Source organism: Danio rerio, chromosome 22, assembly GCF_052040795.2.
Source record: "Danio rerio strain M-AB ecotype USA chromosome 22, GRCz13ab, whole genome shotgun sequence".
NCBI classification, from domain to species: domain Eukaryota; kingdom Metazoa; phylum Chordata; class Actinopteri; order Cypriniformes; family Danionidae; genus Danio; species Danio rerio.
In genome coordinates this window covers 41,042,922-41,055,643 of record NC_141042.1, presented here as the reverse complement: position 1 = coordinate 41,055,643, position 12,722 = coordinate 41,042,922, and the positions used below count along the sequence as shown (strand labels likewise).

The 12,722-nt window shown below is 43.2% G+C and overlaps 1 protein-coding gene across 2 annotated transcripts in view; it reads right to left on the bottom strand.

Annotated features, from left to right (window-relative positions):
• The window catches only part of kcnh1b (potassium voltage-gated channel, subfamily H (eag-related), member 1b), a 52,636-nt gene that overhangs the window by 15,796 nt on the left and 24,118 nt on the right, over positions 1 to 12,722 (bottom strand). For both annotated transcript variants that reach the window (XM_087302246.1, NM_001278814.1), the window contains 3 exon segments: positions 5,919 to 6,118; positions 4,047 to 4,299; positions 3,119 to 3,315 (listed from right to left, as the gene is read on the bottom strand). In XM_087302246.1, coding sequence (XP_087158372.1) covers positions 3,119 to 3,315; positions 4,047 to 4,299; positions 5,919 to 6,118 — 650 coding nt within the window.

Here is a 12,722-nt window from a genome sequence, read left to right as displayed (position 1 = left end):
ATGTCTGGATGAACTGATCTGAGATCGCTGCGTGTGTTGTGAAGGACAGATCTATCCATCCTCGAAATCATGATCAGCAATGCAACGATTGGCTGACGGCACAGCAGCGTAATGACATCATCTGATTAATATTCAATTATCCATGTGAGCAAAATTACATCAAATTAGCAGTCAACGGTTTGTTAAATATGACACGCAATAACCTTCCACATTTGTTGTGAGCTGCAGGCTTTACACTTGTGTCAAGAGTATTCATCATGTATTTCAATGCATATCAATGTATTTAGTTCTACATTTAGAAAATATTTTCTTTATTATAGCAGCCGGTTTATTAATCACTTTATGGAATAACTGGATGTTTACAAAAGCATTTTGATTTTGTGAAAGGCGTCTGCAACTTTTGTGAAGCATCAAATCACTGGCATATTAACTGCCAAAACATGATTACGACTGCATTAATGTATTATTTATTGTTTTAAAAGTCACATATTCTGCATTTCTATTATACACAATTTGTACTAAAGAGATCTAAAAAGTTCATATCAATAAGATTCCTCTTTGCACCACCAGGTGGCAGTCTTTGTATTTTTATTTCGGGGGTGCAGATTGCTTAATTGCAGTTTTATTAATATACATATATATATATATAACTTTATTTATTTTATTAATAACTATAACTTTATATATATAGTTAAAATATTACTATTACTATTTACTATTTTCCCAAGTGTATATAAAGAAAATATCAGAATTCGGTACATACTTTCTCTATCTTTGCATGCACTGAGCTGATCTAATCCTGTTTATATGATTTGAACCTGCTTCCGATCAGGTTTGAGCTAGCAGAACTGTTGCCATGACAACAACTCTCAGATCAGTTTTGAAGAACGAAACGATCCTGGATCATGTCAAATCGTCAATATCCAAATCCAGCTAACTGAGTAATCCACGTACTAAGAACAGACCCCTGCTGCTTTCAAGAGCTCAAGATAAAAATAATACACATATTCTTTTGTAAGAATAGCAGCGGCGGTCATTGCATTCATTTTAATTATTCTATGAACAGATTATTAACAGGCCTATATTAACCGTGTGCATGGTATGTTTCACCTGCTTTCTTTTGCTTACAGTTATTTTTTTAATATGGTTTAACAATATTTGTTTACAATAACATTGCTTTAATGAGAGATTACTCCCCTTTTAAGTGTAGTACACTGCTGATCTGGGACTTTTAGCCAGGACCGATTACTGTGCATATTTTAGAGACATGACAATAACTATTTTTTTAAATGTAAAGTTTTTTTTTTTATATAAGAAAAGTTTGTTTAATTAAAAAGTGCACCTATACAGCTTTATTTTCTTTGTTTTGACACGTTGTGTCAATATAAGTGAAGTTTAGTTTTAAACTAATTTCAAGAGGAGCATGTGCTCATGATTTACCCAGCTGGTCCACAATAACTAATTATGATCCTCCAATCAAAGGATCCCAAATCACTATATATATCCTCATTTCCTTTCTACAATTATCTTCGTCTGGAAGAAACCCCCCTCTCCTCCCCTTCTTCCTCCTTTATCCAGAATGGGCGGCACGGTGGCCCAGTGACTAGCACTGTTGCCTCACAGCAAGAATACCAATGGTGTTGGGTCCTCGCTGAGCCATCTGGTATTTCTGTGTGGAGTTTGCATGTTCTCCCCGTGTCCGCGTGGGTTTCCCCCGGGTTCCCCGGTTTCCTCCCACCATCCAAATGTGCTCTATATTATAGATAAAACAAGCCTAAACCTTTTTTATAATGTCTTACTCTCAGGAAGTTCGCCTTGGCCTCAGCAGCAGGGAGTTTAATATAGACCTGAGCTCAATCTCCACTCGCCCTGCAAAAGGGGGGGAGCCCTGGGCTCGAGGATCCCTTGAGCTCAGGGCTCTCTACCGGGACAGCATGCCAAACAAGCTATGTATAAATCATGAGCTAAGTGTGAACTCTTGAAATAATAGATAATAATAAAGAGGGCGGCGTACCCCCCCTCCCTAACCTCCCCCCCTTTCGCGTTAGGGTTGAGGGCGGCATTACCGTCCTTTGCCTAAAGCGGTAGTTCAGCTTGCTCCGGGCCTGTTGGCGAGTGGCTAGTAATGTTGAAAAATCTACTAGCCACAGTGGATGTTAGGGGTGTCAAAATTAATTGTTTCTTCGGTGCACCGCGATGCAAACGCGGACAATTCGGTATCGATTCAGTAATAACCATAACCGGATATTATGTAGGGACGTCATTGATCTCCTATGCGCTCTGTCGCGAGGGAGGTGAGCGCCGTTATTTACAACACTCAGCCAACTCAGGGCCGGCCCGTGGCATAGGCACCATAGGCAAATGCTTAGGGCGCTGTATATCCAGTGGGGCGCCAGAAATGAGCGCGCTTCAGTTGGTTTTGTTTTCGATTTTCCTGACACACTTTCAGTTATAGATGGCAATAACTCAAAAAACTCTTACCCTAAAAAGATCTTAAGTGTGTTTCCTACAGAAAGACAAAGCTGGTTATGTTTCACAGCTGTCTTTCTTTTTTTCACTCGACATTATGAGCACTGCTCTGTTTAAGCCCTCGCAGTCTGCGTTTACTTTAGTCGGCAGAGCTCGCGCTGTGAGGAGCTCTCTGTAAGGGACTGTCGGAAAAGTGCTTATTTTTTTCGGGGTTTTTTTTCGTTTTTCTCCTCCGCTCTGCACGAGCTCTCCCTGTTACAAGGGCTTAAGTGTGTTTGTGTGTGTGTTTGTTTGTTTGATGCTGTCTATGTTTGTGAATGTGTTTGAATGAGAGACAGTGTGTTGCTGTGTGTCTGTGTGTTTATACAGACAGCATGTTATAGCCTCCCCCTCCTAAAATATAACACTATATATGGAAAACATCGTCAATGCACCGTGATGCACCGAGATATCGAATTGAACCGAATCGATGGCATGATAATCGTAACCGAACCGTGAGACCAGTATAGGTTCACACCTCTAGTGGATGTTGATCAAAAAAGTTAATGTCAAGCCCTGTATATAATAGCGTGCCATCTTCAGATATTAAACATGCCTAAAAATCCCCCAACTCACTTTGGGATGCTTCATCTAGTGTTGAAATACGCACCCTTTTCCTCAGGTTGTAGGTGAGCACCAGATTGCGTGAGAAGTGTCCGGCGAAGGCGGTGTAAAACTCCAGCACCTTCTGTAAAGCGTCCCGCTTGATGATGTGGAGGTCGCAGTAGGTCAGCGCTCGCACGTTTGCACAGGATTGAGCCAAATTCACCTCCTTCCAGAACACATCGCCGAACACATCGCCCTTTCCTGAGAGAAAACACGGAAAAACAGGGGAGGACGTTGAGAAATGAATCCCATTAGGCGTTTTGATACCTTCAGGGTAACAACTGGAGAATAGCTGCACATTTTACATGGATCACAGGACACTATGGGTGCACCTCTAGAGGAAACTGGCTGGATTAGAGAGTGGGGGAACTATGGTGTCAATCTGTATGCAAAAACCTGGAAGCGAGTTAGCATTTTAGCAGTTCCGGATCCCTCATCCCATAGTCATTCCCATTTTGACTGCTAAGTGCTTGTTTATACTTCGCGCGCGGCTCCCAAACGATCACTCTGTGCCACAAACTGAATATTATTTACAACTGTATTACTTGTAACATATGCAGGTTCTGTTCACTAAAGTAGACGCGCGTGGTCAGCAGTTCACGTCACGTGTGATTTCCCGATCGTGAAAACATCATTATATGAAGACAAAAATTGCATTTTTAGGGGAATTATACCTTATAAATACAGTGTGTGTCTCATTCAACATCATTTGGAGGTGTCAATGTCACTGAGCAACGTGTGTGAAACACTGAAAAGACTCGTGCAGCCGCCTTTTCTTCTCTCCTGAACTTGAAAATATGATTGACAGAATCGTACAAATGCTGGATTAAGATCGTCTAGGGGCTCGAATCGAGATCGCGTTTTTTTTTAACGCTTAATTGTGCAGCTCTAAGTAGCAGTAGACCGAAGAGCACTGGTATAATCATACTTACCCAAAATTGCAACAACTTCATCATCCTGGATGACCTCCAAAGACCCCGACACCACAAAGCAGAGGCTGTCCACACTCTCGCCCGCGTGGTATATGAGGTCTCCCGGCGCGCTGTGGATGGTCTGAAACTCCATAGCGAGAGCTCTTAAACAGCCGTCGCTGGCCAGGCGAAACGCAGGGTGCTCTTTGAACACCTTCCTGTTGAGATGAACGCAGATGTCGGCTCGCATGTCTTTGGGGCAGATTTGCAAAACCTGCAAAAGAGCAATGAAGAGGGCATTATGTATATTTATACAACTGCTCTGTCTGGTTCTTGAATCTGATTGGCTGATAGCCGTGAGATATTTCACCCTTCACCTTTGTGCTTTACTCCGCCCACATACAGAGGACGCTCTACAGTTTGACAAATACTCCTGCTGTTAGACAACATAATGTACTTTTGAGGCTAATTTAGTGGAGAATGTAGTTGTTTAGATTGCAACTATGCAGTCTATTTATAAAGATAGTGCCTATATAAAATGTTTACAATTTCTGAAAGAGCTCGTTGGCGGCCATAAGCCTGCCATACTGAGCAGTAGACCAAAGATGGTTGTTGTTTTCATTCACAAGATGGGGACAGAACCACATAATAAGCCCTTAGAGCAGGGGTCACCAATCTCGGTCCTGGAGGGCCGGCGTCTCTGCAGGGTTTAGCTCCAACTTGCCTCAACACACCTGCCTGGATGTTTCAGGAATACCTAGTAAGATCTTGATTAGCTTGTTCAGGTGTGTTTGATTAGGGTTGGAGATCAAATCTGCAGGACATCGGACCTCCAGGAACACGTTTGGTGACCCCTGCCTTAGAAGATTAAAACAGGGTAACTACAGCTGATCAAATCATTCCCTGCTGAAAAATCCAGCCTAGAATGGTTGGCTGGTTTTAGCTGGTCAGCCAGCCTGGTTTTAGAGGGGTTTTGGCTATTTCCAGCCTGGTCCTAGCTGGTCACTAAATGACCAGCTAAAACCAGCTTGACCAGCCTAAACAGGCTGGGAGCCCAGCCAAAACCAGCTATGTCCAGCTTAAACCAGGCTGGTCAAGTTGGTTTTAGCTGGTCATTTTCCAGCCTGACCAGCTAAAACCAGGCTGGAAGTGGCTGGAAACCAGCCTGGAAATGGCCAAAACCTTTCTAAAACCAGGCTGGTAGACTAGCTTAAACCAGCCAACCATCCTAGGCTGGTTTAAGCTGGATTTTTCAGCAGGGTTATTAAGGTGAACGACCTCTACAGCTTTACTGTAGACATTTATTCGAGCGAGAATGACGTAGACTGAAACTCTCTGTCGTACACCATGCCCATCCAAAAGGGTAGCCTTGATCGTGGAAACGCAAGCCTGATAAAGGTGACCCGTACCGTACCGTACTGTACCAGTCAGTGGAAACGAGCCTCTAGTCATTGTATAACAGTGATTTGTTTGGTAGACACACAAATATTGCTTAAGGGGGCTACTATTATTGACCTTAAAATGTCTTAAAACTATTAAAAATTGCTTTCATTCTAGCCAAAATAAAACAAAAAGACTATCTCCAGAAGAACAACTATTAGAGGAGATACTGAAATATTGAAATATCCGAAGAAGAAAATAAAAGTTCACAGGAGGGTGAATAATCCGGACTTCAAGTGTGAGCATCTAGCTTAAACTACAACTCGGCGACTGTCCGAGCCTATCAAGAATAATTCATGAGATTCTGAGAAGCGGTTGAAAGCCTTACGTAACACAGGCAGACTGTGATCTTAAACATTAGAGGGACATCATTCACAAGCGCTACGGATGTTATGGCAAAAGACAGAACAAATGGCCTTAAGAAATGAAGATGAAGATCTCTTACAACGATACCTTATCAGTGTCGATTCCTCTGGACATGGACCACGTGGAGACGATATAATCCATGACCCGCTCGCTGAGGCCTTTGGGAACCTGGTAGAGCTTCAGGAAATCTCTCACGCTGTTTAACATCTCGTGGTAGCGGTTGGTGTTGGCGTACATTTGCTGGAAGATGTTGGTTACGTTACCAAAGATGGTGGCATAAAGGAGAGCTGAAAGAAAAACACACACACTGGGTTACAGTATTGAAAACAAGGACAAATTAAGCAATGTGATTTGGTGACTGTTTATTTTAATGTTCTCTAATAGACTTTATAAATATATTTGCAGTACACGTAGCATTAAGATGTTCACAAGTGGATAATGATAAGTACGGGTGTAAACAGAAGCTAAACCGATTTAAGATTGTCCATTTTCATCCACCTTTACACGTTGATTACTGCTTCATCTGATTACCTTTAACCCTATTAAATTTGTATTCCATCAGCCACAGACTTGGGCTGCATCCGAAATCGCCCCCTATACTCTTTAATAGTGCACATCTAGTGCTATTAAAGTGCATTGATTCCTTTATTATCCCATATTAACATCTAATCCTGCATACATTTGTGGTCAATTACTAGCTTTAGTAGCCGAGAGCTACACTGGTGGGCAGGGCCGGAGCGTCCATAGAGACGACCTAGGCGACCACCTCGGGCGGCAGAATAGAGAGGGCGGCGTCCGCGACACCTCCCTCACCCCCGCCGCTTCAGTTATATCTGCGCCAAGGGCGGCAGAATAGAGAGGGCGGCGTCCGCGACACCTCCCTCAAACACCCGCGTCCTCAGTTATGTCCGCGACACCTCCCTCAAACACCCGCGTCCTCAGTTATGTCCGCGACACCTCCCTCAAACACCCGCGTCTTCAGTTATGTCAGCAACACCTCCCTCACTCCCCGCGTCCTCAGTTATATCTGCGCTAAGGGCAGCAGAATAGAGAAGGGGGCGTCCACGCCACCTCCCTCATCCCCCGCCGCTTCAGTTATATCTGCGCCAAGGGCAGCAGAATAGAGAAGGGGGCGTCCGCGACACCTCCCTTACCCCCCGCGTCCTCAGTTTTGTCCGCGACACCTCCCTCAGCCCCCGCCGCCTTAGTTATATCTGTGCCATGGGCAGCAGAATAGAGAGGGCGGCGTCCGCGCCACCTCCCTCATCACCCGTGTCCTCAGTTATGTCCGCGACACCCCCCTCAACACCCGCGTCCTCAGTTATGTCCGCGACACCTACCTCAGCCCCCGTGTCCTCAGTTATGTCAGCGACAACCCCCCCACCCCACCCCCGTGTCCTCAGTTATGTCAACCATCCCCCCCCAGCTCTTCAATTTGATAACCGGTCATTTCCGTTTTAACTTTCTGGTTGAGGGCGGCATGATCGTCCTTTGCCTAGAGCGGCAGTTCAGCTTGCTCCGGCCCTGCTGGTGGGCACTCTTCCCATTCTCTAGTCTACCACAGCATGTGGACTTCAGTTCCCACAAGCCACTGCATTGATTACCGCTCCACTTGATTCCCATTAACCCAATTAAAGCTGCATTCTACAGATATCCCTGCTGAAAAATCCAGCTTAAACCAGCTTGGCTGGTTTTAGCTGGTTGACCAGCCTGATTTTAGAGGGGTTTTGGCCACTTCCAGGCTGGTTTCCAGCCATTTCCAGCCTGGTCTTAGCTGGTCAGGCTGGAAAATTACCAGCCAAATCCAGCTAAAACCAGCTTGACCAGCCTGGTTTAAGCTGGATATAGCTGGTTTAAGCTGGACTCCCAGCTTGGCTAGGCTGGTCAAGCTGGTTTTAGCTGGTCATCTCCCAGCCTGACCAGCTAAGACCAGGCTGGAAATGACTGGAAACCAGCCTGGAAGTGGCCAAAACCCCTCTAAAACCGGCCTGGTCGACCAGCTAAAACCAGCCAACCAGCCTAGGCTGGTTTAAGCTGGATTTTTCAGCAGGGATGGCTACTGAGAAGGATTGTTTCTTTACGTGCAATACTGCAATTTGTCACCTATGGTCACGCGCTGTAAAGGCCGCCTTTTCAATTCAATTCAATTCAATTGACCTTTATTTCTATAATGTAGATTGTGTCAAAGCTTCACAAAGCAGATCATAGTGAATGTAAACAGTGTAGTTCAGTTTTCAGAGTTTCAGTTCAGTTCAGTTTAGCTCAGTTCAGTGTGGTTTAATAATCACTAGAGTCCAAACACTGAAGAGCAAATCCATCGATGCGCAGCTCTACAGATCCCGAACCATGCAAGCCGGTGGCGACAGCGCAGAGGAAAAAACTTGGCGAAAGTGAAGAATTAAAAAACCTCGAGAGGTGTCGCAGACGCCGCCCTCTCTATTCTGCTTGTGCAGTTTGACAAATATTCCGGCAGTTAGACAACATCAGGTACTTTTGAGGCTAATTTAGTGGAGAATGTAGTTGTTTAGATTGCAACTATGCAGTTTATTTATAAAGATAGTGCCTATATTAAAATGTTCTTAAAAGAAGTTATATATTAATATGTTTAAAAGAATTAAAAAACCTTGAGAGATGTTGCAGACGCCGCCCTCTCTATTCTGCTGCCCTAGGCGACCGCCTAGTTCGCCTCTATGGACGCGCCGGCCCTGAGCGTGTATGCTCTGTGACTACTTCTACATTGTTGATTAGATGCTGGGCATTTCACTCTGTCTCGCGCTGAAGGCGGTCAGTGTTGACCAATCGCAGCAGGCTGTCATCGGTCTAATCAGTGCAGATTAGCTTCGCGCTAAGAAGGGGTTTGGGAACAAATGAACAATCGCTGAACGATTCATATGGGAGTCACTGGGATAATTATGTAAAGATAAATGCAGATTATTCACCTTATTCTCTGCAGACAGGCGGGCGCTGCCATTTGAATCTTTTTGGCACGAGACTTCCGGTGTCATTCACTTCCATTCATTTTTAGACGTTAAAAACTGCTCGTTTCGCTGTTTGATGTTGCAAACTGATATTTCCTTGTTATATTATTCTACTTGGTCTATATAGTCATGCAAACATTTGTTTGTAGAGCAAGTAGTTTGACTGTTTTTTGCCGTTTGTTATTTCTCCCGTAGGCGACTGAAACGAAAGTTCTAAAACAATCGCGAAAACAGGCGCACTTCCGCATTTTAGAATAAGGTCAATAAGACCATGACAGTGTTTTTTGACCTTGCATGCATATTGGACTGTTGTTGGAGACCCTTACAACCAAAATATGACCCTATTTCATGTATAAAGGACACAAAATCAAGGCATGTAGTGTGAACAGCACAGCGATCTGCCGATGTTGAAGATCCTGTAGCATGCACTGGGCTTCAGTTTCTCATTGACTGGAAATGCTGTTTTATTCAGAGGCGTTTTATGCAGTATTCCAGTTGTGTGCAGACCAATTCTCTTTCTGCACAATGAATACTGCTTTTTAAGGGTGTTTTTCCCACAACTGGTACAATCTTAATGACCATGACATGCTGCTCTTGAATATTGTCACCGCAGCCAAACGCCTCCCGTCTCGCTCCATCAGCAATACGACTAAATTACAGCCCTGCTTTATTGGATCAGTTACATTTCAGGCAATTGCCTCCCCAGTCAGCGCTTTTGCAGCGGCCGTCACCCTCTGTCGCCTTCAGAAACCTCCTGCGCTCTAGAGGTGATATAAATCAATCCTGGCTCTGCATGTGCAGAATGTCAAACACGATATGGATCAGTTTAAGTGAAATATCCCGGTGGGTTTGTCCATATTTGATCCAAATATGGGTTAACCAAGACAGTGTGTGTTCTGGAGTGCATGCATGCTAATGAATAAGCAATGTGAAACACAGCGGAATGAACCACCAACTTATCCAACACATTTTTACGCAGCGGATGCCCTTTCAGCCGCAACCCATCTCTGGGAAACATCCACAAACACTTATTCACACACACACTCATACACTATGGACAATTTAGCCTACCCAATTCACCTGTACCGCATGTCTTTGGACTGTGGGGGAAACCAGAGCACCCGGAGGAAACCCACGCGAAGGCAGGGAGAACATGCAAACTCCACAAAGAAACGCCAACTGAGCCGAGGATCGAACCAGCGACCCAGCGACCTCTGGTAAGCGTATGCCAAGTCAAAATAAACTCGTGCAAGCCTCTTTAAGGAGATGCTTAGTGTCATCACAGAGCTGTAATGCTTTAACAGCCTCCACAGAGACCTAAGGATGATGCTGACAGGCAGTTCAGCGCTCCGTTATTAATGACGCAAACACATCAGACAATCTTCGCTTTGCATTTTGTTACATCATTGGTACTGTGCTGTAAAACAGCCACAGGCCGTGTGTGATTCAGTGTTTGTCATAAGCAATCGCAGCTACAGCGTGTGACGAGTGACATTTTGGTGGTCGTTTGGTATTTTTTGTGACATTGCAGACACTAGACTTGCTCCACAGCTGTCTCTTAAAACCCTTAAAGAGGCGACCAACCTAAAGGAGCTGTTGACATGGAATTGAACCAGATCTTTGGTAAAAACCCAAATAATACAAACGTAAAAATAAAATAAAACAAAACAAATCTGAACAAGGAGTTCATATATCAAATACAGGCTTTATCTTGCATTTCCTATTGGATTCAGATCAGGTGATTGGCTTGGCCATTCTACAGCTTGATTTTCTTTCTATGAAAGCATCTGAGAGTCTCCTCTGCTGTGTTTTGGCTCATTGTCTTGCTGAAATGGGTTCATCTTCATCCTCCTGCTGATGTAGATGTTGGACTGAAGCAGCTGATGTTCATTTACACTGAGGAAGGGCAGAGCGTTGCTGAAGAACTACTGAGAGATTTCAGCTGCTGTCTGGGCTTTCCATGTCTTTCCACACCTTCCTCTCTTGATGTGTTCAATAATTTTCCCTTTGTCATTTTATTTTATTACACAGAACTTTATTTGTAAACTCATTAGATTTGCTTTCTTTGCATATGTGGATTTATTTGGTTCTTACCAACATCCGGTAAAAATTTCAAGTCAATAAAACATTTAGAAGTAGTTTTCTCACAAGAATGGTGATGTGTTCAATACTCATTTCCCCCACTGTATATGGTTACTTCATTGAAACTGATTACATTACAGTGTAAGTCATAATGTCGTATAATAACCCTTAGTATCTCTCCTGTTCTGGGTTGAGCATTTCACTGAATGTCCTATAAAGGGTTAACAATCAAACATGTTCATAATAGACAGGATTGTTTTCAGAGTGGACTATTTTGCTACTAAAAGTCACATCTTTTACTTGCTCTCAAAGTGTTTAAGCAAATCAAACACTTTAATAACATCCCACCCACTCTCAGTGGACCACCGCTAATGAAGTAATCATCACTTTATTGCTTTCTGTGTCTGCACTGAAGGCTAACAAGCTGCTAATGAGCCTCCAGGGTGAGAAGAAACTAGGAAAATAAGTAGCTTATGTTGTGTGAATGTATGCTTGTAGAGACTGTAGAAAAACTAGACTGTAAAAAAAAAAGTACTGCTTAGTTGAATCAAAAGGCCCTATCATACATGTGTTTGATGCGATTTGTTGCTATTTTCAGACCAGCGCAACTGTAATGTTTATGTTATGCACCACGTTGTTTAAAACCAGTTAAACTCTGCTGTTATTTGGGGATTTCCGCCTGGATTTTGCCTTACCCAAATTTAAAAGCTTCCCAAATCCACATGCAGAGGTGTAAATGCAAAAATTTGCTATCATTTTAAAGAAAACCCTTTGAGTTTTCATAAAACACATTGAAAGTGTTTAAAATATCTGTATATGTTGTCTGTGTTATAATAAACACCTAAAAAAGAGGCACTTTTTGTATTTTTTGTTAATAAACTCAAATTTGAAAGTGTACCTTTTAGGTTGTGTGTGCTCTAGTGTGCTGTAATTAATGTTGCTGGTTCCTGCACATGTCTGTAATCATAGGACAAAAGAGAAATGTCTCCACCATAATCTATGCAGAAGTTATTGTGTTCCAGCTGATGAGAGGTGCTGTACAAGCCACAGGGAGCGATCATTGTGTTCATATTTCACTATTCTTTTGCTTGATCAAACATAATTCACTGTGTTTGGAGCACGTCAGACATATAAAAGGATTACTTATGCACATCAGCTCAAAAACAGAGGAGAATGGCCCTGGAGCGCACAGCATAAGGTAAGAGATGAGCTGTCTGTGTTATCTGGGGCTGCTTATTGATCATAAATGTATTGTTTTCACTTCTGCGCCATGGAAACACCGAGATTCATTCGGCAACTGTTTGATATGTGAATATAACTCAGTAAAAAGAACGCTAGAACCGTATGAGCACCGGCAAGAGCTTTCATTTGAGCTATAACTTGTTCATGTGTCATATAAGAACCATATGAAAATGACCCAATGCTCTATACCCAGCTCGGGTATTCAAAATACTGTGTTATTTAAGTGTAAATAACTTTTGTACAGTAAGATAAAAACCAAAGTGATGCAGATATGTGCATAAAATATAGATTCTACACTTTCAAACGGAGACCATTTAAGGGGGTCTGGTGCAATGCGAGCCCTTTTAATCTTAAAGCGAATGTCAATGACGTCAAGGACCCGGTACTGGGTCTGCAGAGTTTAACTGGTTAAATAACAAATCCATTTGCGGCACTTTGTGGACTCGTGGTCTATAAGAGAGGTGTGTTAAGGTGCATTGTTGGTGCGTATCGATTTTAAGCAACTGAAATAGACGAACAGCGCCACTGACCAACTAAAAGCTGCTTTAAAGTCCAGCAGAGCGCGATAGTTATGTGCCTATGCAGGTCC